The following is a 27470-nucleotide window of genomic DNA, read 5'->3' as shown; positions in this document are numbered from 1 at the left end:
CTGGTCTACTGGACCTCAAACTATGTATTCTTTTTTTGCGGAGTTCGAGATGAGAAACAAGTATATGCAACTGACTCGATCCGCCGACTTTGCCGAATTGTTTAAGGACCCAACATCGACAGTGAAAACATGCTCTGGATACTTTCGCGGTTAAACACAAAAAAAAAGGGGGGGGAGCGAGTTTTTCTGGTACTGTCAGTACGAATGCGAGCGCGTAACGAGTTGATACTCTGTGCTAACCCCCACGCCTACTCGCCAATGGACATGTAAAGCCTCGTTTGATTCACGATGTTGTGCCGAAGCACTTCGAACCGCTAATTCTTTGCACCCGGCAAGCACCAGTTGACAATTGAAACACAATGCGAGGGGTGATGGACAAAAGGATTGCATATCAGCCAAGTATAACGCGTTAGGCTTATAATTTGTTTATTTACTTCATGGCCCTTCCTAGAGGTGCCAACGTGATGCAGACCGACCGTCATGGCGAACGCGCGCACGCTGGCAGATACCACGTTGGTCCTTCACTGTTTCTATTGGGTGCAGGCGCCAGACTGTAGGGGACCGTGACCAGGTGCATGCGAGGGTGTAGGTATTGTGGTGGTCGGCTGCTGGAAAGAAAGAAGGTCTCGTTACGGCTTGACCAGAGAAAGTGGTCCCAATGTCGGCCGGTTCGACTCAAGGATCGATCATCTTTCACTCCCATTACGTTGGCCCTCCACGGAACGCGTTGCTGGCGTCGAGGCGCGCGACGCGCCATCGTCGCGTTCAAGGCGCGAAACACTATTCGCGGAGCTCAGCGCCACTCCTCAAGTCATCTGATTCCGTACTAGTATTACATGTATCACTGGTCGCAAAAGGGGTGCGTTTGGTTCCCCAGTTTACAGTGTCTCTTTGCAGCCGTGTCTTGCATCTTGGTGTTCTTATAAGACACACGTCCTGGTTTGTATCAGTGACCTTGTAGTACACCTACCTGGGTACATACTTACTTAATCAGGTACGTATACCACTGAAGCTGCCCCTGGTACCGCCAGCGTTTCACAAGGCGCATCGCATGTAAACAATATGCGACACGCACAAACGCACACAATGGTGCGCGGTGAATATTTCTTTGCTGATCCTAGACGGCACTTAATCCGGACCTCTCTACGTTACCATGGTTGACTTGGTGAATGCTTTGGAGTTCAACAATGTAATGTGCAACTTGGATCAGGTATTATATTCGTTTATATATCTAATGGACTCTGTAGAGAAGAAAAGAAAGAGGCTAGAATAAAAGGGAGAAAGAAAGAGCAGATGAGCTTGGAAACTTTCATAAAAATAAGACACTCAACTGGTGGTTTGTAGCACATCTCCTCTAACAGTGAGAATATAAGAATGCGGTATTTTCTCCTTGGGTATTAGTTGGGGAGGGTATAAGCACAAGCGAAATCAAAATGCCGTCTCTTGGCGGGCAGGTGATGGTGATGTTCAAGTCATTGCTTCTTCACCTGAGCCCTTTAAATTATGGATATGAAAGGACATTCCGCTTCCGACCGTAGGCATTCTCGACCGTTCGATGCCTCCATCATCGTTTGATATTCGTCGGAGTGTAACCCTTCGATTTTCCGAGCCATACAACGGGACTGCTTCTGGCCAAGAGGGGTATAAATCGCCCCTCGAGACCCCTTGCAACATTTCCCTCTTCATCGTCATCATGAGTATTTACGGCAACACTCGCTGTCTCATCCCCAAGCTTGAAAACTTTAGATGGACTCGGTCTGTGCAAGGAGCCGTTGTCGCCAGCCATTGCAGACATCTTCAAAGCCCCCAATCACCTCCCCGCAGACGTTTGCACATTCTCTGTTCTCAAGACGCTGGCTCCAGTTACCGCGAGTTAACCAGCGCTCACCCTCTTCCCGTAGCTCCTCTTCACGCCGCATCTCGGATACGAGATCCTTTGCGCTCTTCAATCTTCTAGTGGCCGTGACGGTTGTTTGTCGGGACATGTGAAGCGTGTCGGAAAGATAGTTCAAAGTTTGGATTAATTCCGATGTGATAGAGTGAAGGGCCGCCAAGGAATTGAAAGCTGTTGTCGACGGCCTCGGCATGTCTTCCGATAGCGAGATAAGGAGAGGCACCAGGTTATCAATAGTTTCACTATCTGGCGCAGGTGCCAGTGGAGAGAGTAGTGGAAATGTCAAGCCGTGCAGCTGACGAGTTTGGTGGGCAAGGTGTGTAGTGAGAGCTGTATGCGCCGTTATTAACCTGTGAACTTGTCAGATTTTTAAGGTCAATACGCCAGTCTGCAGCCAAAATCTCACCTGGACGCACTTCCTTCAATGGTTGACTGCGGGCCAAGGTCTCGAAGACCGTCTGTCACTCGTTGGAACACTTCGTCGCCGGGGCCACCATACTTTTCTGTCCCCCTTCGAGTCAGAGACTCGATGGCATCGATTTTGGCGATTAACGTTGGTGGTATGCCTGCCGCGTCTAGGTCTGATTCCGAGCCATACTCGCTGCCGTCATACTCCGAGGTCTTCCTCTGATGCCCTCTGCTGTGTGGCAAAAGTAGTCCCGTGTCTTTTCCATTTTCACTAGCAATATCTTGAGTCGGTGTAGAACTAAAGCCAGCTCTGTCATCTCTTGTGCAGTCGACCGTTGTTCCCTTCGTTTCGATGTTTCCTGAGAATGAGGCAGTTTTTTGGTCTTCGTAATCCACATCCTCCTCGTCATTTGAGTCGGAGAACGCATCGGCAAGCTCGTCTGCTAGATTCCCCAAGCCAGGCGCTGGACGTGCGCTAGCTAGGACGCTGAGGTCCATGCTATCCTGATGGGCAAGGTCATTCGAAAACGGGGTCGCGGGATCATTGGTAGAAGATCTGGATTGCCTCCTTGTGTGGGAATAATCATGAATGCTATCGGCGGCTGACGAGTTTCTTGAGTGTTGTGGTGCGGTCGGTGAAGGAGTCATTGTGCCTCGAGGCAAACGCTGCTTGGAAAGCTCGCTAGTCGGGCTACCAACTCGCGATTTATCGTTATGCTCCGACACCTAAATATTGCACTCGGCGATGGGAGAGAGTGCGAGGCTGCCGGTTCGAAAAGAGTGGTGCCGCCAGCGCGCTGCGTCCCAACTCAGAACTAGTAAGTACTTACTAAGTAGGTAAGTTGATATAACCCGCATTCCTCTGAGGAAGGGTTCTGGGTACCTAGGAACTTACTTACTTAACTTAGGTACCTACCAAGTAGGTAGTTAGTAGTTAGGCACTTTTAAAGCCTGCATTTAATGCCAAGGCACTTGGGCGGTCTGCAGTAAAACTCTGGGGCGACCAACCTGGATCGTGAGGGGTCCGGCACACTCAGAACTTGACTGATCCTGTTAGAACTCGGTGGTGCTGCAACCAAGCAAGTAACCCAGCAGACCTAAGTAGTTGCTATGATTAAGGACTACCACGGCCCGAGCATCCAGGCAGCACCAAGAAAACAGAGGTTGAAGCCGAGGTGACACTTCATTTGGCCATCTGCATTCGCGCGGCGTGCTCCGATTCGAACTGCTTTTCACCGCCGCATCGACAGAGTTTGGCCAATTCCCACGGCCATGACGACCTTTCGACGTTTCCGTCCTGACGACGTTAACAAATTCTCAAAATGCAACCTAGATCCCTTGACTGAAACATACGAGTTGGGTTTCTACTTGCAATACTTCGCTAAATGGCCCTCTCTATTCCAAGTGTGTGAGGACAAAGACGGGAATATTATCGGCTACAGTAGGTTGTGTTTTGGATTGGATCGATTCCTCTGGCTAATGGTTTGTTTGGTCGTTTCAGTCATGGGCAAGGTCGAGTCGTCACCCATAGCCTACAAGTACTCGGAGCATTACCTGCCATGGCATGCACATATCACTGCCCTGACCGTGGCACCGGAAGCTCGGAGGCTGGGGATCGGCAAAATATTAACAGACCAGTTGGAATCGGCTGCAAATGACAATGAGGCTTGGTTCGTGGACTTGTTCGTCCGCAGGAGTAATCACCGAGCAATTGCCTTTTACAAAAATTTAGGCTATAGCGTCTTCCGAGTAGTCAAAGATTACTATGGCGACCATGCCACAGATTCAACCAAGGCTGGGGAGGATGCGCTTGACATGCGGAAACCCATGAAAAGAGACGGGAATCGCAAACACATACGAAGCGATGGAGAGAGCCACGAAGTAGACCCGGAAGATGTCTGGTAGTGAATCCACCAAATTAACAGTGAGGTTCTTCCAGTTTCACAACCATTGGTCCTTCGATTCATAAATGCTAGGACGACTTTGCTCGAATAAATCGCGCCTCTTCCTGAGCTGTGAAGTTCTACTGGGTCGATCAAAGATGTTGGTCGGCGATGCCGAGATCTGGATTACAGGGGCCTATGGTCACATAACACGTTTTCTCGTGAGTTTGTGAGGCTCCGGGGATAGTAAGCTCTTCCTCGATCCGGAAATGAAACCTCGTTCGAGAAAGAGGACAACCGATAGACTTTGTCACTTTGAGGCAGACACTCGAATTCTCAAGTGAGGAATAGAGAAGGAGACCTCTTGATTCGGGAAGGGAAAAAGGCTCGGGTCGTTTAGCAGGGGCAGCGTAACCCTAGGTCGAACAAATTATGACTTTTCCAGCTGCATTTTGGCAATACATCATACTTAGGTATCCACCATCGTACTTCGTCCTCCTCCCTACTATAACAACTAGGTAGCTGGTGAGTACCGTATATAAGGAGAATGCACCGGCAAAACTACCTACCTGCTACCTGCTACCTGGTATCTATATATCTATGTACCTGCGTAGGCAGTTTCCTGGTAATCAACAAACTCGTAGGTGTGCAACAGAGCAACTAGACGCGCATATCTGATTTACAAATGACTGGATCTAAAATCTAGATACAGGCTCCACTCATACAAATTTAGCGTGCTTTGCGCCTCTTCGATTTCGCAGCCTTACCGCCAATTGTGCATAAAAGAGTGCATTACTTCAAATATACTAGCGCTTCTGTGCTTCCATTGGATATTGTAATTTGTTCCTATGCACAGTGTGTGTTAAATCACTTCCGCTAGATTTAACTATAATAAATCCCTCGTTAGGAAGAGATGCATCGTGTGTTACTGTAATGGTTGAAGGGTTTGAAGTTTATATCCTCGTGAAACCGTGTAACTTACCCTGATTGAGACTAAGTCATGTTAGGCCCCCCCCCCCCCAACAAAACAACAGTGGGCTCCAGTGCTGGCTGGAGAAGGAGCGTGTGAGTGGCCGGCCGCCTAATCATCGGCCTTTCTCTCCTCTCGCTCTTGCAAATTCCATCCAGTCAGAGCTCCCGCTCAGCCATCTCGCCCTTCCTTGTCTTTTTCTTCTCTTCGTCACGCTGCTTGAGCCACTTCTTAGCTCGCATGCTCTTCACACCTTTCCGCCCATTAACACATTGACAGACCTTCGTCGCTGGACGCTCTTGCCGCTTCCTCGACATTTCTCCTTCTTGTTCAGCACCGACGCTTCTTGTATTTCTATCATGGCAACCACCTCGATGGATTATGAGGCCGCTGGCGGTGATCGTTACGACGGTAAGCCTACTTTGGACAAAATGCGCGTTTGTTTGACGCTTCGTCTACCAATGAATACGTATCCAGACTGTATCTAATACTGGTTTTGGACGTAGACGATGCGCCACGATACGATCGTGACAACAGAAGCGCCTCACCTCGACCGACGCGTGAAGAGGCCGATGGCGGACGTCGTCGATCAGCGTCACCAAATGGAAATGCTGAAGCGTAAGTAGTACCCTCACCTCGCTCACACCAAGCCTTGTCGCTCCGCTACACAAGCAAGGTAGGCCTGTGCTAACATGGTTGGACTCTGTTTCCATTATCTTGTAGTATTCCAAAAGAACCTTCGGGCTCCAAGGATGATGATGACGGCGCCATCAACCCTGGTTCTAATCTCTTTGTAACCGGCATTCATCCTCGTCTGTCTGAGGCTGAAGTCTCCAAAATGTTTGAAAAGTATGGAGATGTCGAGAAATGCCAGATCATGCGCGATCCACACTCTAAAGAATCCCGTGGGTTTGGTTTTGTCAAAATGGTTACGTCAGAGCAGGCTGAGGCAGCAAAAGAGGGCCTGCAAGGAGAGCAAATCGAGGGTCGCACTCTCAGCATTGAGAAGGCCCGTCGGGCTCGTCCCCGCACGCCTACACCAGGCAAATATTTTGGTCCACCAAAACGAGGTGTGTAGTGTTGTAAACGACTTCTTTGGGTCTGCGCCAACTAATTTGTTCAAGAAGATCCTCGTCCTCGTTTCGACGACCGGCGCCGAGGTGGGTATGGCGGCGGCGGCGGCGGCTACGGTCGTGACGATTCCTACAGATACCGCGGATACGAGCGAAATTATGAACGTCGGCACGATGATCGTAGTGGCTATGATCGCGGTGGCTATGACCGCGGTCATGACCGTGGTTATAGAGAAGATCGCCGATATGAGGACCGCAATTATTCTCGAGACGTCGAGCGTGGAGGGTATGAACGCCGGGAACGTGACGATTACTATGGTCGGGAACGATACGGAGGGCGCGAAGACCGTGACAGATACGGACCTCGTGGTCCAGGTGGTGGGTACGACCGTGATCGATATGACCGTCAAGCCGAACGCGGCGCGCCGAGGGAGCGAGAAACAGCCGCTGGAGCCCCAGGCTACGGAGATTCAGCTCCCCGATCTGAGCCCCGCGATGCATATGGAGGTTGGCAATGCACACTGTCACCGTTAATGCTATCAATGCTAACTGTCATAACAGCTGATCCATCTGCCCGATGAAGTTGCATATAGCTGAGCGCCTTAGTACCCCCTCTCGTCCATGGGTCAAAGCCTCGACTCAGTGCTTTCAACCTAAACCGTTACTTCTTTTTTGCCTTCCTATTTTTTAAAATGACCTTTCATTCAATTACAGTGCACACTACAGGCTCTATGACCTAATCGCGCCAAATCCATTTCCCCAGGTGCAACTGTGGGAAAGGGGAAGATGTTCTCAGTTGCCTTGCGTGTTTTACTATGTTTTCGGTCTTCACCACAGGGATCTAAACCGTCCCGGTTTTGTTGCCTATTTCCTTCGGTTCTGTTCGCACTGCTTATCATGTTTTTTTTTCTTTCTTTGCTGGCCATTTATGGGACGAACGGGTTTTCGGATGGACCACATGAGGCAGCACCCGAATCAATGCAGAATCAAATCTCGTATCGCCTGCCACATCGTACGGCAGATTTTGGTAGCTTTTGCGACACGGCACAACTCAAAGGCATCGGCACAAGCAATTGGTAAGGAAAACCAATGGGCTTTTGACTTCGCAATCGACTACGTCAAGCTGCGTCGTGCAGCTACATGTATCAGTATCATGAAACAATATCGCACATTGGCGTTGCCAACTAAATGGATCACAACTATCGGTATTCAATCCCTGAGAACGTTTAAAAGTCGCACACTTCTATTAGATTCGCCTTCGCGTCGGGTAATTCGGAATGAATCGTGAAAATGCCGCCGCTGGAAACGCCACCCAAATAGTACTGTAATCGCCGTGTCGCCATCACTACCACCACCACCACCACCACATCATGACGTATTGCCGCCAATATATACATATACATTTTGATTTCTCCGAGATTGCCCTCTGGCAAGAGGAGCCCGACATTGATGTCCTCACATTATATGTCATGATACATTCGGCTCCAACAGAGTCCAGAGCCCATGTTTGTACATGCATCATAGGTGCTGAGAGAGCTGAGTCACTTCCAAGACTTCTTCCTTTAGATTTGGGCTGTCTTTTGATCTGATCATTGCTAATTTGTTCACTATTCGCACAGGGATTGCTGTCGGTACTCGAGACGTGTTATCCTGGTCTACACCTGATCTTTGTAGTAGTACACATGCCACAAATTTGTTCCTTTTGGTGTGAAGCCTCCCCATTAGCTCACATAAATCAAAACAGAAAAGTCTTGCGCAAATTAGAGAGAGCATTGGCACAACCTCTTCGCCGCATTCGTATCAACCACGTCTGAGAACCTTTATTGCCAATGCGCGAACTAGACTGCATCCTCCTTTCACCAGGCATAATGCAGAATATGATGTCCGCTGCCGATACCCATCCTGTCCTTTTCCAAATGTCTATGGCTTCAAGGCTCGCGGGTCTAATATTGGTACTTGGTACCGGTTGCTGTTTTGATGAAGCGACCAACGCATCTTGCCGAAGAGGACAATCGGAAAATGGGTGATCCTTTGGTGAGCATTCCCAGTACTTTGACATGGAGTCAGGATTGGTATGCGACACCATAGAATGGCACTGTCTGCTCATTTGCTATGATACTTACTTAAACAATTTCCAAACCAATACCGTTGTGAATGTGTCATCATGTTATTTATGAGCTTGAGACCACGTGAATGTCAAGTTAAATTCATGACTAGAGAGCCAATTATCTACATAGTCTTTAGCCTGCTGTACCATTTGTTGAGAAATATATTTGTCGATATCGCCGCATCGTGATGTTTTGTCGAATTGATATGGGCATTGCAGACATGGGAGGTACTCACAATCTGGGGCAATTGTATAACATATTTGCCCACGCTTGTGCACCATGGGCCTGGAAAATTGACGTTAGGTACCTACATAGCTTGAGGCTGGGCGAATACTTGTTGTCCCACAGTGTAAGTTGTCAGTTTAGTGAGATTATAGCGTGTGATCGACGACTGTCGTCCAGAGGTTAAGTTTGCAAGACAATCCAATATATAACACACATATGCATTCATCAGATACTTTCTTCTTTATTTTGCCCAACATTAGCTCCGATTAGCCACCCTACCCCAGACACGAGCGTCCCGGTCGCAGCTTCACGCAGCTGATCTCGTTTACGGATTCGGGCGGGTGGCCATCCTTCTTCAAGTTCATTGCTATCGGTGTTAATGCCCCTGGTGATGCTTTGTAGACTTGGAATAGCGGCGAAATTTCGCTGAGCGGCGCGAGCGGTCGCTCTGGATAGATCGAATAGAGACATAGGCGCTTCCTCCGCCTGTTGGGCGGCTGCACCTGCACTTAAGTTCCTGACAGGATATTGTTGCTCAGCATCAATATGATCGAATGCTCCTGGAACGTTGTCAACCCCAGATTCTGCCCCCCAAGCCGACTCATTAGCTGCTTCCTCCTTAATTGCCGAGTCAAGTTGTTCTTCACAGCGCCGGAAGCTCTTGAGGATTTCCTGAAGCTGACTAGTTGGCGCCACTCGCAGCGCGGTGGCAAGGCACTCGATACGCTGTTCAAGGTGTCGTATCTCAAGATTGCCACTTGCCGTGCCCAAATGAGTTGGTTGTTGCGAACGCTCTGTACGAACGTATTGACCAGCCTGCAGCGCAGCCTTCCAAGACCAGTCATCCACGACTGGCCGCGGCGAAGTATAATGGTCTTCAGAACTTTGCGCGTTTAGGCGACTGGCGACATAGGAGTATGCTGTTTCAAAGTCATCTTCCTTCAAAGCAGCTTCAATACACATCGCTGTTATGCGTCGCTCTGCAATATCAACGATACAATTTAGTTCCGCATCCGTTGTCGACATTGTAGAAAAATCCAGCTTGCCAAGGGATGGCAAACCTGCTCGAACCATGTCCATACCCATTTCCAGGAACTCCTGGAGGCGCGTATAGGCCCTTGTGTTTTGTTCCAACACCTTTTCGATGATGGATATCGGATCGGAGTGTACCCTGAGAACCACTGGACTAAAGGGCTCTCCTTGCTTGAGAACCAGGCGATAGTCACTCAAAGCGTGGGTGGCTTTCAAAAGCGCGAGTATCCGCCTTGTCCCTGGCAGTGACTGGCTTACAGTCTTTGGTAAAGCATGAAGACTACTACAGTTAGTTTGGCGGCCTTTGAGGTCATATTATCGAACTTACATTTCATCGCATCTCTTCAAGCCTCCTCGAGACCTATTCGGGTTAGTGGCATTATCAAAGGCACCCAGAGCCGCGTCGTAAACTGAATCCCGTATAACCTCGGCAGGGAGACGTGCAGGCCCTTCATTATCGTACAAATTGCGCGCAAGGTTATAGCCTGATGAGAGTTAATTGGCAAACTCCAGTATCCCGAAAGGTCCGGCAAGGGTCATTACATACGTTCTCTGGATAATAGTAACTTCAGGAACTCTGCTTCCACATACTCCATACTCACCATGCCAAGTGTACCAGCCGTTGCCGCTCCAGCAGTGGATTTGTCAGCAGCTTCGTGACCCCAGTCCTGGAGCCAAAGCAGGAATGCTCGGGCCCTAAGTAGAAAGTCGTCATTTTCTTTGGATGCTTGGGCTGCAATATTTCTCAGCAGTTTCAAAGTTTCAGACTTTTGATCCCGTTCGTCACGGCGAAATGTGAGGTCTCCAACACGTCTGGGTGACGAGGGTGAGCCCAAAAGGGTCAGTATGTAAGCACTTTGAGTGAGAGCGAGTAATAGCTTTGTGGCATCTTCACTCGGTCTAGTGAGTGGGTTGTTCCGTCCCAATAAATCATTCCTCATGTAAGTCGCAACTCGATCGTTGCCAAACACTGACATATCTGAGAAAGACAAGTTTGGCAGGACTTTTATCGTTTCCTCGAGAGACATCCCGCCACGTTCAAAACCAAGATGTAACCTTAGATCTACCAGTATGGAATGAATCCTTCTTAAGCACTCCAGAGTAGCTTCCTGTACACTGTACGCACAAGCCAAGATGGTCGTGGCATAAGTCTGCTGAAAGTAATGTTTGTATGAAGCTGGAAGGTCGACTACTATCCCGTGACCAAATCTCACATCCTCTGGGCCGCCCCAGTCTTCAATGGCTTGAATAGCAGTGGGCCATGATAAGGTGGCCTGGGAGAGCAACCAGTCGCAAACTTGGTGCCAACCAGGACAATAGACACTCGATGACTCGTTACTCTCTGAGGAATTGTCCCATCGGTCATTATCATAGAGCCATGGCCCTATAATGTCTCTCAGGTCGTGATCAACATTTTTTCTCGGTTGCGTGCGAGAATCAGCTGAACACAGCAAGAAGTCCACGGCTTGCTGATCAGGCAATTTCTCGAACTCGAGTAATGAATATGGAGGCGATATTCCGGGGGGGTATTGAAGACCCTTTCGTACATACGGTATTATAGTGGATGCTGCCCATTTATGTATGCCAGGATCGTGGTGAAGAAATGGTAGAAGCAGATCAAGCAATTGGGCGAGCATCCCAGTTTCTTCATTCATCTGGTAGATTCTCAGAACCAGGAAACGGCTCAGGGCATCACCCGAGGTAATCTCCGGCTGTTTCCGGCATGTAAGTGATAGTAGATGAAGTTTCGCAGCTCTCTTTGCGGCTTCGTGGTCATTTATGCTGTTCACCGGCGACGTATCTAGCTCAGTGAGTTGGCACGGCTCGAAGCTTCGGCCAGCCAAGTTGTGCAAGAAACCAATATAGGTATCAGGTCTCACAGTCTCCGGTAAATGTGTTAAAAGAATGCGCAGTAGAAGTTCATCGTGAAGAACAGATGTATAAGTATTGGTCAAGAGCGAGAGACTATCGATATCGGCATGTTGTGCGAAGTGAACAGCCAGCAGTAACACCTTTGCCGGATGCAAGGTGCTTGTCATGGTGAATAATGCACTGCCCACTGAAATAACCGTTGTGCTAGGCATTCAACGTGTTACAATTCGAAGCGTTTAGATTCGGGTTTGTGTGCCTTCTTTAGATAAAAAGCTTGTCGCTTGGCTGCCGCTCGCCGTCCATGGTATGGGATCGAGGCATGACTGGGGGCAGTGATAAATACATGCAGACGGTGTCTAGCGCTAAGGAAACTGGCTTCTGGAGCTGCTTATGTATTACGGATTCTATGCATCTATCGCGGCACTAATGGGTACCCTCCACTTCGGCCACAGCTTTACTCATGCTGAAGTACCCCCGGATGGAGCAGGGTGGCCTGGGCAACCAGCCAATTGGATCCCGTTAATATTGGATATCATTGCTCAACTTCGAACGTCCGCCCAACCAGCAAATTCGGCAGCATCGTTTGAACGTCCTGACAAACAACACATTGACTCATCATGGCGTCGGGATATGGGATGCACGGAGGTATGAATGCAACATCCGGGTCGAATTTCTCTTTTCTTCGATGCTGACCACCATCGCTCATAGGTGTCGGACGCTGCTTTCCCTTCTGGCAGGAAGTTTTGGCGTGTTACGTCGTCAACACCTCTGCCGAGGACGATTCTGGGAAAAAAAAATGCTCACCCGTGCTGGAAGACTACTATGAGTGTTTGCATCACAAGAAGGAGGTTCGTTGCGTGCCGAAACAACTGGAGCCTTGTGCTTGCTAACAGTTTGCAGCATGCTAAAGCTGTTGCGATGCAGGCAGCGTATGCCAGATCGGAAGCTGCGACACCTCGAGACGATGCGCCAAGCGCCAAACAAATACGGCATCTGGGACTATTGGATAAGGATGAGGATACTAAAAAAGTGCTTCAAGCATAAGTGAGCAGGGATGTCGCACCCAGAATGTGTACATTATCTTCGAAGCCAGAGCGCTAGTTTACTAATGGAGGCACGGGCAAATATCCCAAGGTATTTCATGACCTGCAGCTCGTCTTGTTCGACGCCTGTGTGTTCTGAATTGGCAGTAGCGGTTATGGTTCTACGGGGTCCTCGTGTAAGGTAAACATGTTATCCTGGCTAGTTCCACGTCTCAGGGCTGTTTCTTTCCTCCACGTTCTCTTGAAGCTCTATCTGTTTGAAACCTAATCATCGCCTTTCGACTTTCGCGATATATTTGCCTATCATGCCGGGCCGTCAACCCCGCATTTTAATACCATTTACCGAAGTCTTCTGGTCCGTCGCAGCCCACGATCCTATTTACAGACACCTCACACACTACGCACTGATATCTATAAACACGTCCCCTAGGAACTTGACTAGCCATTGTTCCATTTTCAAAGCATCTGAGGACTGGCTATTTATTCACTTCCGAAACGCCAGGTTTTACGAAACTTCCTGTTTCGGGAAACCAAACGAATAATAATCTCTGATTCGTACTTGTGCGTCATGGCGATTTAGGAGTCCAGCAATAGTCAATTTTGATCTATAAAGCCCTTCATATTGTGAGCTTTTCATTCCCTCAGCTCGTGAGTGTGCTCTTTTCTTTTGTTCCAGAACGTGACCCCGCAACTTCAGTGTCAACATCAAGTGAATTCGAGCTTTGACACATGCAGCTGAATGTATCAGAGCAATGGTGTTTCTAACTGTCATCATGTTTGAAATTCTTCGGAGTTTCTTTGACAAAGTGTTAAAACATGACCAAACTGTTCGCTTTGTCCCATGTGTTATCAACACGCAGTCTATTCCGTACAAAATCTCGAACTTGAGATATGACTCTCAACGGCTCCTGAGTTCTCTTTTCCTTTGCGCCGTAGACAAACATGCCAAGAAAAAAAATTCAGATCAGCTTGGGTCGGTTGCTTGGTCAATCTTCAGTCAAATATTTCCAGTGCTATTTGGCCCTGTTCGTGGTGTCTCACGGTATCCTTCATGTAAAAGCACACATGTTGTCATCCAAAAAGCATGTGTCACGTCTCAGTTCCAAGCATAATATGTATAGCTACCGTGTGAAATTACGTTGACCTTCCGAGGTCCAGCAAGGACTGGAAAGTGCGGATCGTTCCTTCACGTCCAAGAATCTCCTAACTGCTAAACGGTAATCTGGGTCTGGCCTGGTGGGGGAGAGGTCCGCCAACTCAGAATCACGGATAATTGAACAGATGGCTCTTTACAGGTCTAGAGAAACAAGTCAGTTGAAGCCTCGATCGCGCACTTATCTGAGGTTCAGATTCCCCAGCTGTATCGTTATCACCGTGGTTCACCTGTTGAAGTAAATGCCATGATGAGTGGGACAATAGCCAAACACCAGAATTGCGTGTCGGGAACCATCGTCTCGCAGGAATTCTGAGGTTGACACTCCAATATACAAGATCAACGTAGCTAATATGAACGGGGAGAAATGTGGGAGAGGAGCAAAAGAAACATTGGCGCAGAAAAAAATAAGACGCTGGCTTTGCACCCGTCCCATACCTTCAGCATTATCTCGATCTAACAACTTACCTCATCGTAATTCTAGATGGAAGTATTGGGAGAGAAAATGCACAAATTTATTCCGATATGCACACAAAGATCGCCAATTTCGAATGTAAAAAAAAAAAAAAATATGATGTGGTTCGATCGCTTCAATACACTCTGTTGTTCGACACAAGAGCCAGATGTTGCAAAATAAGGCATACTACTCAAGGACAAGCGGAGGAACCGGCTCCATGCAAGGTCCGGGCGTAATTGCCCTTGATTAAGCATTTGAATATTTGGAGCTGGGCTACTACCACATAATACAGGATGATTTAGTTGCATTCAATATCCATGCTGGGTAGGTATTTCGTTACCCGGCTCGCCAGCATGCAGACTCAACGACCCTGCTGGTGGGTGCGAAGAGCCATTGATCTGTAGGACCGACTGCCTCGTAACTTAGCAGAACCCAACCCCCCCCTTCCTTTTTCTTTTCCCCGGGAGGGGTGTTTCTCCAGACTAGATTTGCTGCACAAGACATGTCCCAGGCCAGGGAGGAGCTGATCCCTGTGTTACGCGTGTTCAATACCGGTAGAATGGTTCGGGACCTCTTGTTACGCAGTCGTATTTAAGCAAATCAGCATCGATCTCGCCAAACTTGGAGACCCCGACGCGGTGGTAGTTTTCTGTCATATTTTACGGAGCAGACAGGGATGCCAAGGGAGGGGCGTGCAATTAGCCCCGTCCAGATAGGGCTAGTGGAGGAGACGACTCAACCGGCCGCTACTCCCCTTTCATCGCATCCACGTCCGCTCCGCCAGTACAATAATGAGGCAAGAATGCAATGACTCCAGACATCATTGCGCTCAAGTGGCCAACAGACACTGAGTAGAGTATGGATGTATGCATGTACGTGTGGTGCGGAGTGCGGCGTGCGAGCCGGTTCTGAATGTTACCAGCCCTATTCCCCCCTACATTGCCTGTCCCGATACCTAAAACAGCGTCTCGTGTGACAGTTGGGCGGGTTATTTTATATACAATAAAAACTGTGTCCTTGGCGCAGTGTAGACTTAGAGCTAAGGAGTCAAGGGCACGTACTTGCGTATGTCGTCCATCTATTCTGGCAGACATCATATTTCCTGTCATGATGCTGCGCGTGTCGGGCGTGCGTAAGTCTATAATGTGATGCGGTTGACTCATGATGCGTGCAAGTCGAAGGTCATACGTAAATGCTCATCGACAAAATGTTGACATCTCGCTTGAAAGTCAAAGAACTGTGAGAAGATATCACATCAAGTCCTTGAATTCTGAAACTAGACGGCCGCAAAAGACAACTGACGGACGTTTCCCTGAGGGCCCGGAGAATGTAGCGCAAGGGCAAAGGGCGGCCATGCACACACGGCAGGAGATCTCAGCGCCAATTGACCAATGAACCCGGGCTACCTTACGGGACGGGGACAGGGACGGGACGGAGTACGTGAAGATTCGCTTCTCTCTCTTTTGTCCCAAGTGTCTTGTAGATTTTAGGGCTGCATCCTCGGTTTGTCCAGAGGAAGCGTGTGGGGGAATAAAACACTGGACTACGGAACGACTGTCTCAAAACGACTTCTGGCAAGACAAGACTTGTATTCGGCTGTCTGTGACCAGGGCGTGAGCGAGAACATGCCACAGCAAATGCGATTCGACAGAGACAGGGCCGCGACCACGAGTACAATAGTTTTACTTACCACTTACCTGCGGAGTATTCGTTGACGGAGAACTGCAGCACGCATGCACTTGATAAGTACCTACTCAAGTACTTACCTAGCACAAACACGGGGTGCACTCCGCAACCAACTTGGTCATATGTTATATCGGGGCCCTGAATCCTCCAAGTTCTTTGGTACCAGGCATTTGCGGCCAGGTTAAGTAGCTAGCTACAGCTACCTGCTAAGTAAGTACTTACTTATCAGGTACTTGAGTGGTTGCTCAGTCGGGTAACGCACGTATATCAACGTTGACAAGCATATCGGTGGAGCGAGCGAGCTCGGGCCGAAATTCGTCGGCTTCCAAAAAACCGTTGGCGCAGGGGTTTCTGGAAAGTGGGAGTTTTTAGCGTGCAACGGTGAGTGCTACGGAACGCACATACATACATGCCTGCAGCCCATACCTAATACATAATAAGCAATGCATGCGCGGATCACTATGTAGTAGTTATGGCGCTGAACATGTCTTCCCAAGTATTTGGGCAACCACGTCTGGTAGGACAAGCCCACCAGGTCACAGGACAGGAAACCAGTTGACAGAAAATGACAAAGTTGGCGGCGGTCCACCAGGACGAAGCCACGAAAACGGTGGACGGAGGGCGGGTAGGGCGTGTCCACACACTGAGACGTCGAAATAGGAGCTCAGGGCTCGCTGTTCATGTTGCGTGGGCAAACTATTATTATTATGACACCGTCCATGGGGCATCAGCTCTGCAGCCAAGGATGAAACGGCCTTGCTTCTTTCCGGCTGGGCGCCAACCCCGAAATGAAATTAAAAGGGAGAAGCAACGAGACCAATGACTACAGCAAGAATAATGATGAATGAAATAATGAAGAGAGCGAGGACAGAGAGCGTGAAGGAGGCTGCGAATGTCTCAAGCCCGCTTTCATAGATGCCAGTCGAACAGCAATAGAGATTCATGCCCAACAGCACAAGTAAGCAGTCGTCTTTTTGCTCGGCATGCCGTCTCTGGTCCACAAGCCGCAAAAGAACCATCGCGCCTGCAAGACGCGAACAAGGCAAGGTCAGTCAAAGGATGCCAGCAACTGTAGCCTGATACCGACGGAGTATCACTAATCAGGGTCGTCACTGGGGTCTCAGTGCCAGCGCCAACGGACAATCACGACGGACACACCACTTCCCGACATCCGGACCCCAAGTCGTTCAACGGCCAGCACGCGTTATCAATGTCACTCCGGCAATTGTCGGGGCATAAGCGCCCGTCACATTTTGAACGCAGAGAGCACCTTATGAAGTACCTAAAGCCTATAGGTTCTAAGTACTTAAGTAGGTAGCCAATTGCTACTGTACTTGCCAGAGGGAGGTGTCGCTGGCAAGCTGCATGCATTGGGTAAACCCCAAGTATCGCCAACCTAATCACCCACAAGCAACTACCCAGATGGGCACTTAGTTACTTAAAGTAGAGACCTAGGCAGGTAGGTGGGAACGGCGTAGCGAGGCTCACGTCTCAGGAACATCTCGATACTGATACTACTCGACCTCTTGCATGGGCCTCGCTCCGTCAATATAACTAACTTGACATTGACATGCGTGGAAGGAGGGGGGTTCAACTACGAGGTGCTGGATGGTGGGGCTGGGTCTCGTACAGCGATACTTGTATCACTTCCAGTTTTCTGGAAGTAAATGCAGTTGACGTCAGGATGGAGCCACTGATTGACTGAGGCGAACCATGCTCGATTTTCAAGGTTCTCAGCAATAGATGCTCAGCGAGACTACAACATGCAGCTAGCTGAAGCTAGCTGCATAGAGAAGGCTCTGTAACAGCAGGGTGGGAAACGACGCACAACGGGCACGGAGAATCAATATCAATTGTCGTGTCTGGCGTTAGATGTACATAGTAACTTCTGGTCGCCTCGTTGCTCAAGCACTCCACATGTACTCCGTACCAGCCCCATCACGGCCCATAACCGAACGGCCTCATCCGTGCGCCTCTGGTTGCCAGGTGCCAAGGCGTCTGGTGCATCCGGCTATTCTGTTCGCGCATTGGCTGGGGGTACGCCTCTTCAATCTATCAAGCCTTCTCCAATACGGAGTACTAATCAATGTTCAAATGTCGGCGCCAAGAATCGCCAGGCTGGACGGCAACTCCTACCCCACAGACCCTCAAGCCGCTCCCGTTGTTTGGGGTCAACTGGTATTCATAATGTTGACGCTTGCCGAGCGAGTATCTAACAAAGCCGAATTCTGCGCATTGCCAGCCATTGAATAAGTAATAAGTACCTAGGTATCTATATAGGTACCTTGATACTTGGTTGCCAGCTCTGCTTGCAACCAGAGGCCCAGACTGACTCTGTTACGCAGACGTACCTGAATCGGTACAAGGTACGGTAGGTGCGTGGCCACACCAAGTCATGGGGATGGATGGGCGAAGTTGACGATGCCGTCCTGCACAGCAAAAGAGAAGGTTGACGAGTGGTGATTTTACTACGGAGTACGTAGAACCACCCACGTAAATGGATCGGGCATCCAGACAGGCCCTGCCGCGCGAACCTAACCGCTGGAGAGCCAACGGTGACGCTAGACCCCGCCTGCCCGCCAGACCACTCCCGCTCCTCAAGTCTGCTGACGAAACAAAAGTCGCCCAACGTCCTTCCACTTCCTGCAGGGGAGAGGGATGAGAGTGCATACCAGCAACGGTTCCGCATGTGCATACTACTACTAGTACTTTGAATTTGATGATAACTACGGAGTAGGGTAGCCCATATTGAGCGCCTTTGTTTTAAAATGATCCGTCGGAGCCACCAAACAGCAAGCATAAGGCTTGCATGGCGACGAGCGAGGTTAGCCTGAACTTCGCGCAGTCCCTGCTGCCCTCCTGTGCGTAATAAAGGCTCATGTTTCGAAAATGTACTGCCGTCTCACCGCTGCAGTGAAAAATGTGAGCGAGCATCCTGGTTCCGTGAAAGCGACTGTGAGCATCGAGCTCTGAACAAAGGCGCAATCGAAGTGACTCCGACAGTTTGTGATCGGACGAATCCAAATACATAGTTCCGCGCCTTCTTGCTATTTTAACACTGCTACTACCAGACCAACAGGGTACTGCGAGCACCGCTGTTTGTTACGGACACTTAACATGGCAGAATTGCTAACGGTCGGAACGAAGCGCAGAGACGCGGCGGATTTTGCACAATGGATATGAGAATGTGGTCAAGGTCCAGGTCCAGGTCCAGGTCCCCGCTGCATCGAGTTTTGAGGGCCGAAGGCTCCGTCGAGATTTATCTGGGACAGACATCCCTGGTCTTTCCAACATTTTTTTTTTTTTTTGGTCTGTCTTGGCCGTATTATGATCGTGGCACCACGTAACTAGCGGCGAAGTGCAGGGATTCTTTCACCCTGAAGTAATTATGTACCCGAGGAGGTACTCGAATGATGCGTGCATGCATCCATGCTTAGGTACTTAAGTACTTACTTCTTAGCTGGGTGCCTACCAACAAGGTCTGGTAGTAGAAAGAGCCGGACACTCTGTCCACACGAGTGGGTGGTTGGTGGTGCCAGTGGTTGTCTGGTCCGGGTCCATGTTTTCTGCGACTTGTGCACTTGAGCAGGTGCACAACTGGCTCCTGCTAGCTAACGCTAGCATTGCTTGTCATCAGATGGCAGGCACATCAATCTCTCACGCGGGAACCACCGTGCCTCCATGCCCCCCCCACCCGTTTCTTCTTCGCTTCCTCTCGAGTCCCCAACAAACCCTCACCCCGGCCAATCCTACAACTTGGTCCTACTAGTATGTACTAGTAGTAGTATTCTCCGAATCATTAGGCTCGTGTCGATCTCGGCTTCCGAATTTTTGGACCTGTCAATTCCAAATCTTTTGGACGCATCGTTGTAGTGCTGCACAAAACTTCAATTTCATTATATTTCTGTACAAAAATAGGCCGGGTGCGACTATGCTCCGAGCCTCTCTGCATGAGCTTCAACGTTCGTAGTAAGCTTCGCACTCGATAGCATCTACTTATACTCTCGGCGGGCTGCTCGGTGGCCACCAATGCCAGTCTTTACATGTAGAGACAATGATGAGTGTTCCTTCCCCTGGGACACACACAGATTTCTGCTGATCATGTCGAACCGACGAGGCGGCAGGCAGCGTCAATCCAGACACAACCCTCAGATTATAAAGCAATTCCACCACACAGACACAAACATGTTTGCTTTCAGACAAGAGAGCAGAACGACCATTAAAAATGAATTTCATTTATAGTTACTAACAAAAAACAGGCCTGTCTTTGCACATTCTCCCCAAGAGTCCCAAGATACACCAGAGTCGCCTCAAGCGAGTCATCTAATTGCACATACATGGGCTTGAGGGAGTACATGAAAACAAGCGCAACTGTAAGAGTGCTAGACCAGGTTCTGCCAAGACGGTCGGGGGTATAAATTGACAGAATGCTTAACAAATGACCGCCAGCCTGAGTCCTCACACAATAGCAACACAAAGAGCAGAAACAAGAACCAAAAAAATTGAACAGCGAGGATGGACTGGCATGTTGACAGCTAGCCAGCGTTTGGCCAAGTCGTAGACCTCAGACACTGAAGCCCTCCTATGCCAATAGCGACGCGAGCCTCATTTTGTAATCCCCGTCGTTGCTAACTTTCTCGACATTTGAGTCCGATGCACTCGGCTGTGGTGGATGAGGCTGTGGCTCCCGCTGCGACCGCTTATATTTCTGTGGTTTCCTTTTCTCCTGCTTCTGCGGCGTTGGCGGGTTAGGAGCAGCCGTGGGATTGAATCGACTGGGCAACGGAGGCAGGCGGTGGAAGCCCCTACCCAAACTCCCTTCATCATATCCGCCGACTGCATTGATGCGAGGAAGACGAGACTCTGTCGGGAGGCGCTCTGGCCATGCGCGCAATGGGGGGAGCTCAACTTGAGGCGAGTGAGAATAGAGTGGTCGCGGTTGGCCAGCTGGAGATGTTGTGTAATTGGGACTTGAATCCGATTCCGGTGGCTCAGAGGAACGTGGTGATGGCAGAGGGCCATCCCCCCAAGATCCAATTCGATTCCTATAACCAGTAGAACTAGACATAGGGGATCTTGGGTAATGGGCGAAAGGTACAGGGAGGATCGGGCTCACGAGTGAAAGTGGAGCTCGTTGCATTCTGTGACCATATCCAGGCGAAGGCGAGGGCGAAGTCGACGATAGTGATGCAGTTGCTGATATCGCAAGTGAAGCACGCCGGCGCTCGAGTCGCCTCCTTCGGTTCTGACTTCCGTTCCACCAGTTTTTGACTGCGTTATCACTTCGTCCATCAAGGCGGCGAGCAATCTCGGCCCATCGTTTTCCAACGGTTCGTACCAAATTCTCGATCATGGCGCCTTCTTCTGGCGTAATCGGGTCATGATTTAAAGATGGCTTAAGATTCTGATGATAGCGTTCCCGGCATTGTTTTGGAGAACGGGACCCAAGAATTTGGGCGATGCGAACCCAGTTTAGAGGGCCGTGACGTTCGATCAGATTCAAAAGAAAACGGTCCTCGGTATTGGACCAAGGACCTCTCCTGTGGTGAGGAGGATGATCCATGATGAAAGCCCTGACAGTTCCCTGCGATGGCGAACGAAAGACAGTGGGAAGGGCTCGTGACTAATGCGGGTGACACTGGCAAGGCAGGTCGAATACAGAAAGCTGGCGCTGATTGCAACTTGGCTGGGACTCAATGAATTTATAGGGCGTTTCTCCTGCCACGGTGGCGGAGAACATGAATAAGAGAAATAAATAAAGTTGCGCTGGAGTATCAAGCTATTTGCATTGTGTTGACACGAGAGTTTGACGGGAGAGGGGCTTCGCGACTAGAAGAGAGTAGCGTGCGAATGTGTCAATGATGGGGAGGCCCGATGAGGCTCGGTGTACTTACTTGCGTTAGCACCACTGTCTTGACACTGGACAGACTCTCTGTGAAGGCGTGGCGTGGGGTGTCGCTTAAAAAGTCCCAAGGGAACAGGACTTCTCGGGACAGGGGTGAAAGATCAACTGGGAACGAAAGGAAGTCGCCTTGAGAGATGATGGGCCAGCCGGAGTGCAGAAGCCGAAAGGAGCAGCGGAAAATAGCCCAAAATTGAAATCTGGTGACGGTTACACTCCCCGTAGTAACTACTAACCTATGTTCACGAGCATGGGGGAGCGTGAACTCCCGTCCCAACCATCGGGGGGCCCCTGGACGGAAGGGGGGGGCGTGTGCATGGGAGGGCTGGAGCTTGAACGCCGTGATCTGCAGCCGGGATGGCGCTTGCTTAGCCAGGGCTCCATCCCCTGGTTTACCTAGTACTTCCGTACCTGCCATCGAAATGTTGCGACCTTCCAAGTCTTGGTCGATGTTGCCTGACGTACCAGGCTTCTTTCGACCGAACTGCCATGTCTCAATGTGGGCATCCATCGATGGAGACCATGTTGCCAGGCCGGAAGGAGAAAACGCCAAACACAGTGCTGGTGCATGTCCGATGTTTTCTGCTACCCTCGTGGTTGCCAAATTTCTTGCTCGCCTGTCATCTACCCATTGCCTACTACCTACCTGGCTACGTAGCTACTTCGTGGGCTTCGCATCGGAGTCAAAGAGGGCAGGAAGGATTTTTTGTCACTTTGTCGGGCTTGCAGGGCGTCATGAGGAGCTCAGAAACTGGTGACTCTTGCTTAGAACAAAGCCGTTAGTGCGCCAAGGCAGGGCGACATGATGTCGTGAAAGAACCCAAAGAGGTTGGTTGATAAGTGCTAAGCTGCTCTCGAAGGTTTGCTGAAGCAGTTCAAGTCACAAACGAGGCAAACTGTAAACCCTTAGTCGACTATCACAAGCGAAAGACACACAGGTCAATTCTGAGGTGTTGCATAGACCTAACAACGCACACTGACAACCCCCCCCCCTTTCCCTTGCTAGACTTTTCCAGGTAACTAGTTAACTTCCCTCCAACGTCAAATATAGTTGGTTCTAACATCCTGGATGGTGCAGTTGCGGTGAGAGAACATTTTACAGACATTTCAACGGAACCACCAAGACTAGCCATCATTGCCAAAAATAGAACTGATCAGATTCATGAAGTAGCATCGAAGCGTAACGATGTTGGATAGTCCATTGAATTGTTCTCGTTCACCACCTGGCAATCAATCATCATCTATCTGGCTTTTGACAGACATCGAGTGTTTACCACCAGCGAGGTGAGGAGCAGGACTTGGGTACGAAAGAACATAATACGTACACTACTTCAACACATCTAATGTACTCAAGTACCTAGGTAGGCATTTCACGTCTCCGGAGTAGTGTAGACTAGTTATTTGACGCTCACTGGACCGGGCTGTAGGTGGCTTGCCAGGCTACCAAACCAAGGCTTGAATGATATCAGTTTATTAGACCAAAAAGGTCCGACAGCCCGGATGGCTTTGGAGGCAGATACGGACGAAACTGAACTTTGGTCATAGAGAGCCCGTAAAATTTTGCTTCCTCACGGACGTAAGTGGGCAGATACTGAGTGACGTCGTCGTCGTCGGACGACTGCCAATGGTTCTACACCAATAATGAACGCTGTGCCGGGAACCTCCCAAGCATACTTGATGGGCTACTACTTCTCATGCTCTGTAAAACATTTCGGCTGCCTAGCAGCCGGGTATGATTTAGAACCACACTACATCTCAAAGTTTTTTTTTTACGGTACACATCGCTCATCGGATAAACGATGAAGGGGCCAAGTGGTTCAGGAGCACATTCACTGACAAGATATACGCGTCATTGATGGGAAACAAGTGCAGACATCACGAAGTTTTAAGTTTCCATCCACGCCAAATGTCGGATAGTGCAGCTGGTTTTCTCTTGCCAGCCGGCGATGGTATTATGATGATGATGCCTCGGTAATAGTCATGTAACATTGAACTTGAAGTGATCCAGGGATAACCAGGGGCTTGCCTTCAAACTGGCAGAGGTTGACGCCATGAGGACAAGTTGCTGAGCTGAGCGCCTAGCAACGTTCAGAAAGTCATCGTGCTAGCCACCTGTAACCTCTTTTTTACACCCACAATAAACGGCAACCAATCCCAAATGCTGACCAAAGCTAATAAACTTCGCGTAGTGAGGACTTGGCAGAAGGACGAATGGCATTGTCATCAACCTGGCGTCGACTGAAAAGGTCCACAAAGACTCGAGGGGCATTACTGACTACCTGTTGCCAGTAGTCTCCTGCAGGTGGCCGGAGACGACAACGTCAGTGACTCGACGAGCCCAGATAAGCGCGCCTCACAATGGCGAGGAATGGAAAAGCTTGTACTAGACTTCATCACAGATGGGGGTATTTGTTCATGCTTAAACATCGAAAAGGGGGTTCGGCCAAGATCCCCAACGGCATGGTTCGATAAATTTCCCTGGGTGGATATTTGGTTCATAACGAGTCCAGGTCATGTGTCTCTAATCGGGGTCATATTCATAATCATTCATCGTCGTCATCTTCATCATATCCCCATCCACAGGGCCAGCCGAGCCCAGTCGTGTCAAAGGTAAATGTCACCTCCAATACCGTTAGTCCACCTTTGCCATGCCTCTTCATATGCTGACTCTAAATCTTGCACCCATCTTCGGGTATCAAATAAGCCGCAATGCCATTTACTATCCCACAAAAGTTTGCGTATGTCCGCCAAACGGCCACTGCTTTGGCCGTAACCGCCACTAGTCATTGTGAATTCGAGGCTATTCGCCAGTTCAGCCGCTCGCTGTTCATATTCTGCCTCAGTGCCTGCGATGAGTTCCTCGGCCGCCCGTTGACCTTCCAAAGATCTGGGAAGTGCACCACGTAGAATAGACGCAGCCATCCGTGAACACATTTTGTAAGGATATCGGGGAAGAGTAAGTAGTGGGGTGCTGGACCACAGTACATCTGCAGCTGTGGTGTGTGCATTGCATTCCGGGGTATCCAGGAACAGGTCACAAACAGCCGCCCGCAAAATGTGTTGGTTCTTCGGAGCCACATCTGTAAAAATGATCCGTTTTTCTACTTCGGGCCCAGCCCACGCTTTAGCTGTCGCTCGTAGGTTGCTCTCACCGGGTTCTGGAAACCGAAGAAGCCATAAAACAGCTCGTGGAACACGAGCCAGAATGCGTAACCAAGCTCGAAAAGTTGTCGGGTCAATCTACCAGTGTCTCATCAGATTGAGATATTGGACATGAAAATAAATCAAGACTTAGTTGTTGCTTACTTACCTTGTAGAGCTGATTGAAGTTGCCGAGTATGATGGCATCATTTTTTAAATGGGGAAATAATTCCTTTCTCATCTCCCACCTCCGCCTCTCCACCTCGGCCCATTTGGTTTCTTTCTCGTCGCCTGCGCATGACTGTGCGTGATCGCAACAAAAAAAGGTGTCGCGGCAGAAAATAACATTCTCAGAATACACCCAATCGCCTGTGGGGTCTTCATTGTTGTCACAGAACACATCTTCGATTGACACGTTATCCCTCCAAGGGCGAAGAGTGGTTGGTGGGACTGCGGTTTTGTCGGCTAGAATATAGTCGCACCACTCAGCACCCAAGGTGCCAGCAAATCCCATAAACGACATTTGAATGGGTGCCGGCCTAGCCGCAAAGATTTCGTTCCTTGCACCTCTGGTATAACCATTCAGATTTACCAGTATGTGAATATCGTCCTGTGCAATCTGTTCAACCAATTTATCTGGTGGCCAGTTGCTGACATCCCTAAACACCGGCGACTCGTTCTCAATCTGCTGGCGATGAACAGAACCGTCACTTGGTGTGGTGGCATAGCAAATAGCTTGCACTCGATCGGGGTCATGAAATCCGAATACCGATTGCATCCTCCAAGCAAGTTAGTATACAGTTGTTCCCAGCGGGGTTGAACAGGCAGCGTGACTTACAAATGAGCTAATGGGTGGTTGTTGAAATCCGAGGATATATAACCCACATTCAAATGCGGATGAGGAGGAGGAGGAGGAGGGTACATTGTGGCAGAAACCCACGGTGATCGCAGTGTCGAGCTCGATATACGGAGAGCATTTCGTTGAGCAATCGCTCTTATGTGTCTCGCTGTTAAGGGACACGTGAAGGTATGAAATGGAAGCACCGTGGGTGCTGATGGGACACTAAGATTTGGCGGCAGTTTCGGTCTGTCGTATGACAATCGGTTAGTTTGTCCACACAGATATAGATTCCTGTAATAATTTCTCAATAACACGCGTGTGGCACGCTCTATCAGTCGCAGGAGACGAGATCCTTCCCACGGCTGACCAGCCCAACGGCGAAGGGCCTCCTCTAGTCGGAACGATGGATCCTTGCAAAGACACTGTAGTTGCTTCACTAATTCATTTGTAGTGGATTCCCGTAGCATGCCTCGTCCCCAGTGGGATGCATCCTTGAGTTGTTGGCTCACGATGTCGACGACGCGCTTTGTGAGACCCCTACCACACCTACTAGTCAAAGCGTCAACGAGCACTCCATCGCTATCGACATGCCACCGGTCGTACTTCCCAGATTGGAGGAAAACGCCGCCACGGCCACGCCAGTTGCAAACGGAATTGAGGGCCGTAGAAAGCCCGCATACGGCCTCCGCAAACCCAGGATTCGCGTTTACGGCGCGTCGGTAGTAGTAAATGGCATCATTAATCCGACCCTTGTCCTTGACAGCATTGGCAAGATTTGTGAGGGCAATATCAAACGTGCCGTCACAGGATACTGCGCGTTCGTACATTTGTATTGCCAAGTCCAGTTTACCAACGTCTTTCAGCAAGCTGCCGAGATTCGTATGAAGATGAACATGATTTGGATCGAGTCGAAGGCCATAATTATAATACGCAAGGGCTAGGGCAAGGCCACTACCGGGTGCAATACCGGGTATACCAATTTGCGGCTTTGTTCCCGCCACCATGTTTGAGGGCGTAGTAATGCCTTGTTGAATCCCAGCAAGGAGAATGCCAACATTATTGGCTGTAGATGGGCTCTCCTGGAGCGACAGAGAAAGATAGTACAGAGCAAGTATGTCACCGACTTGTGATGAGCCACGAAATAGGCCAAAATCCACTTTGCCACTAGACATTGCATCCTGCAAAATTTTAGCCAACGATAGCAATGAATTGCTCGTCGTTTGCACAGCAGCGCGTTTGGATGGTCCGTTTCGAAGATATTGGAGACCGGGTAGTTCACCGGTACCACCAAAAACAAGATGGGCTGTGTGACGAGCTCTTTCCGGTGACAACATCAACGGCTGCAGAGCCTGTGGTTTTTGGCCATCAGTATTTTGACATGTCCTTGGCGAAAGCGCGGTTTGAATATGACAAATGAGTTCCTGGATCCCAGTAACCCGTCGTCCAAGGCTGATCAGCACGGCTTCCTGAAAGGCTTCCGAAGCACGCTCAGTGTCCTTCCGGCTATAGAGTAAAGTGCCTTTTGCATGCACTAGGGCCAGAATTCTGCCGTTATCTACAGCAGACAGTGAATAACCACTGGATCCGAAGCCAACCGTCTCGCTCACGTGTGCTACACCCAATGATTGAGACTGAGCGCCTGGTTCAGCAAGTCCTTTCCCACTTCCTGGTGGAAGCGGCGGTGCCTTTACTTGGATGGCGTCGGAACTTGCCATAGCGGGAGCTAGAGCTTTCTGGACATATGTTATAACTTGAATGGCTTCCCCGCTCCGGTTTTTGTAC

The 27470-nt window shown here is 49.6% G+C and overlaps 6 protein-coding genes across 6 annotated transcripts; 2 read left to right on the top strand and 4 right to left on the bottom strand.

Annotated features, from left to right (window-relative positions):
- Positions 1–1742: 1742 nt before the first annotated feature.
- Positions 1743–2950, bottom strand: MAM_01681 (uncharacterized protein; the record flags this gene model as incomplete). The annotated part of the gene is made up of 2 exons (XM_040820480.1): positions 1743–2244; positions 2301–2950. 2 exons carry the CDS (start codon positions 2948–2950, stop codon positions 1743–1745), a joined length of 1152 nt encoding a protein of 383 aa, XP_040681968.1.
- A 2564-nt stretch (positions 2951–5514) lies between these two features.
- On the top strand, positions 5515–6809 carry MAM_01680 (Nucleotide-binding, alpha-beta plait; the record flags this gene model as incomplete). Its single annotated transcript, XM_040820479.1, has 5 exons — positions 5515–5566; positions 5662–5773; positions 5879–6225; positions 6280–6735; positions 6790–6809. 5 exons carry the CDS (start codon positions 5515–5517, stop codon positions 6807–6809), a joined length of 987 nt encoding a protein of 328 aa, XP_040681967.1.
- Positions 6810–8786: 1977 nt separating this feature from the next.
- Positions 8787–11632, bottom strand: MAM_01679 (protein transport protein Sec39; the record flags this gene model as incomplete). The annotated part of the gene is made up of 4 exons (XM_040820478.1): positions 8787–9873; positions 9922–10078; positions 10141–10482; positions 10720–11632. The coding sequence occupies 4 exons, from the start codon at positions 11630–11632 to the stop codon at positions 8787–8789; spliced, it is 2499 nt and encodes an 832-aa protein (XP_040681966.1).
- Positions 11633–12082: 450 nt separating this feature from the next.
- Positions 12083–12509, top strand: MAM_01678 (NADH:ubiquinone oxidoreductase 11.5kD subunit; the record flags this gene model as incomplete). The annotated part of the gene is made up of 3 exons (XM_040820477.1): positions 12083–12110; positions 12174–12313; positions 12366–12509. 3 exons carry the CDS (start codon positions 12083–12085, stop codon positions 12507–12509), a joined length of 312 nt encoding a protein of 103 aa, XP_040681965.1.
- An 8407-nt stretch (positions 12510–20916) lies between these two features.
- Positions 20917–21367, bottom strand: MAM_01677 (trichome differentiation protein GL1; the record flags this gene model as incomplete). Its single annotated transcript, XM_040820476.1, has 2 exons — positions 20917–21075; positions 21143–21367. 2 exons carry the CDS (start codon positions 21365–21367, stop codon positions 20917–20919), a joined length of 384 nt encoding a protein of 127 aa, XP_040681964.1.
- Positions 21368–24807: 3440 nt separating this feature from the next.
- On the bottom strand, positions 24808–27403 carry MAM_01676 (UDP-N-acetylglucosaminyltransferase; the record flags this gene model as incomplete). Its single annotated transcript, XM_040820475.1, has 3 exons — positions 24808–24924; positions 25017–25626; positions 25686–27403. The coding sequence occupies 3 exons, from the start codon at positions 27401–27403 to the stop codon at positions 24808–24810; spliced, it is 2445 nt and encodes an 814-aa protein (XP_040681963.1).
- Between the last annotated feature and the right edge of the window lie 67 nt (positions 27404–27470).

The sequence above is a fragment of the Metarhizium album genome, assembly GCF_000804445.1.
Source record: "Metarhizium album ARSEF 1941 chromosome Unknown scaffold_2, whole genome shotgun sequence".
Lineage (NCBI taxonomy): Eukaryota > Fungi > Ascomycota > Sordariomycetes > Hypocreales > Clavicipitaceae > Metarhizium > Metarhizium album.
This window is presented reverse-complemented; position numbering and strand designations above follow the sequence as displayed.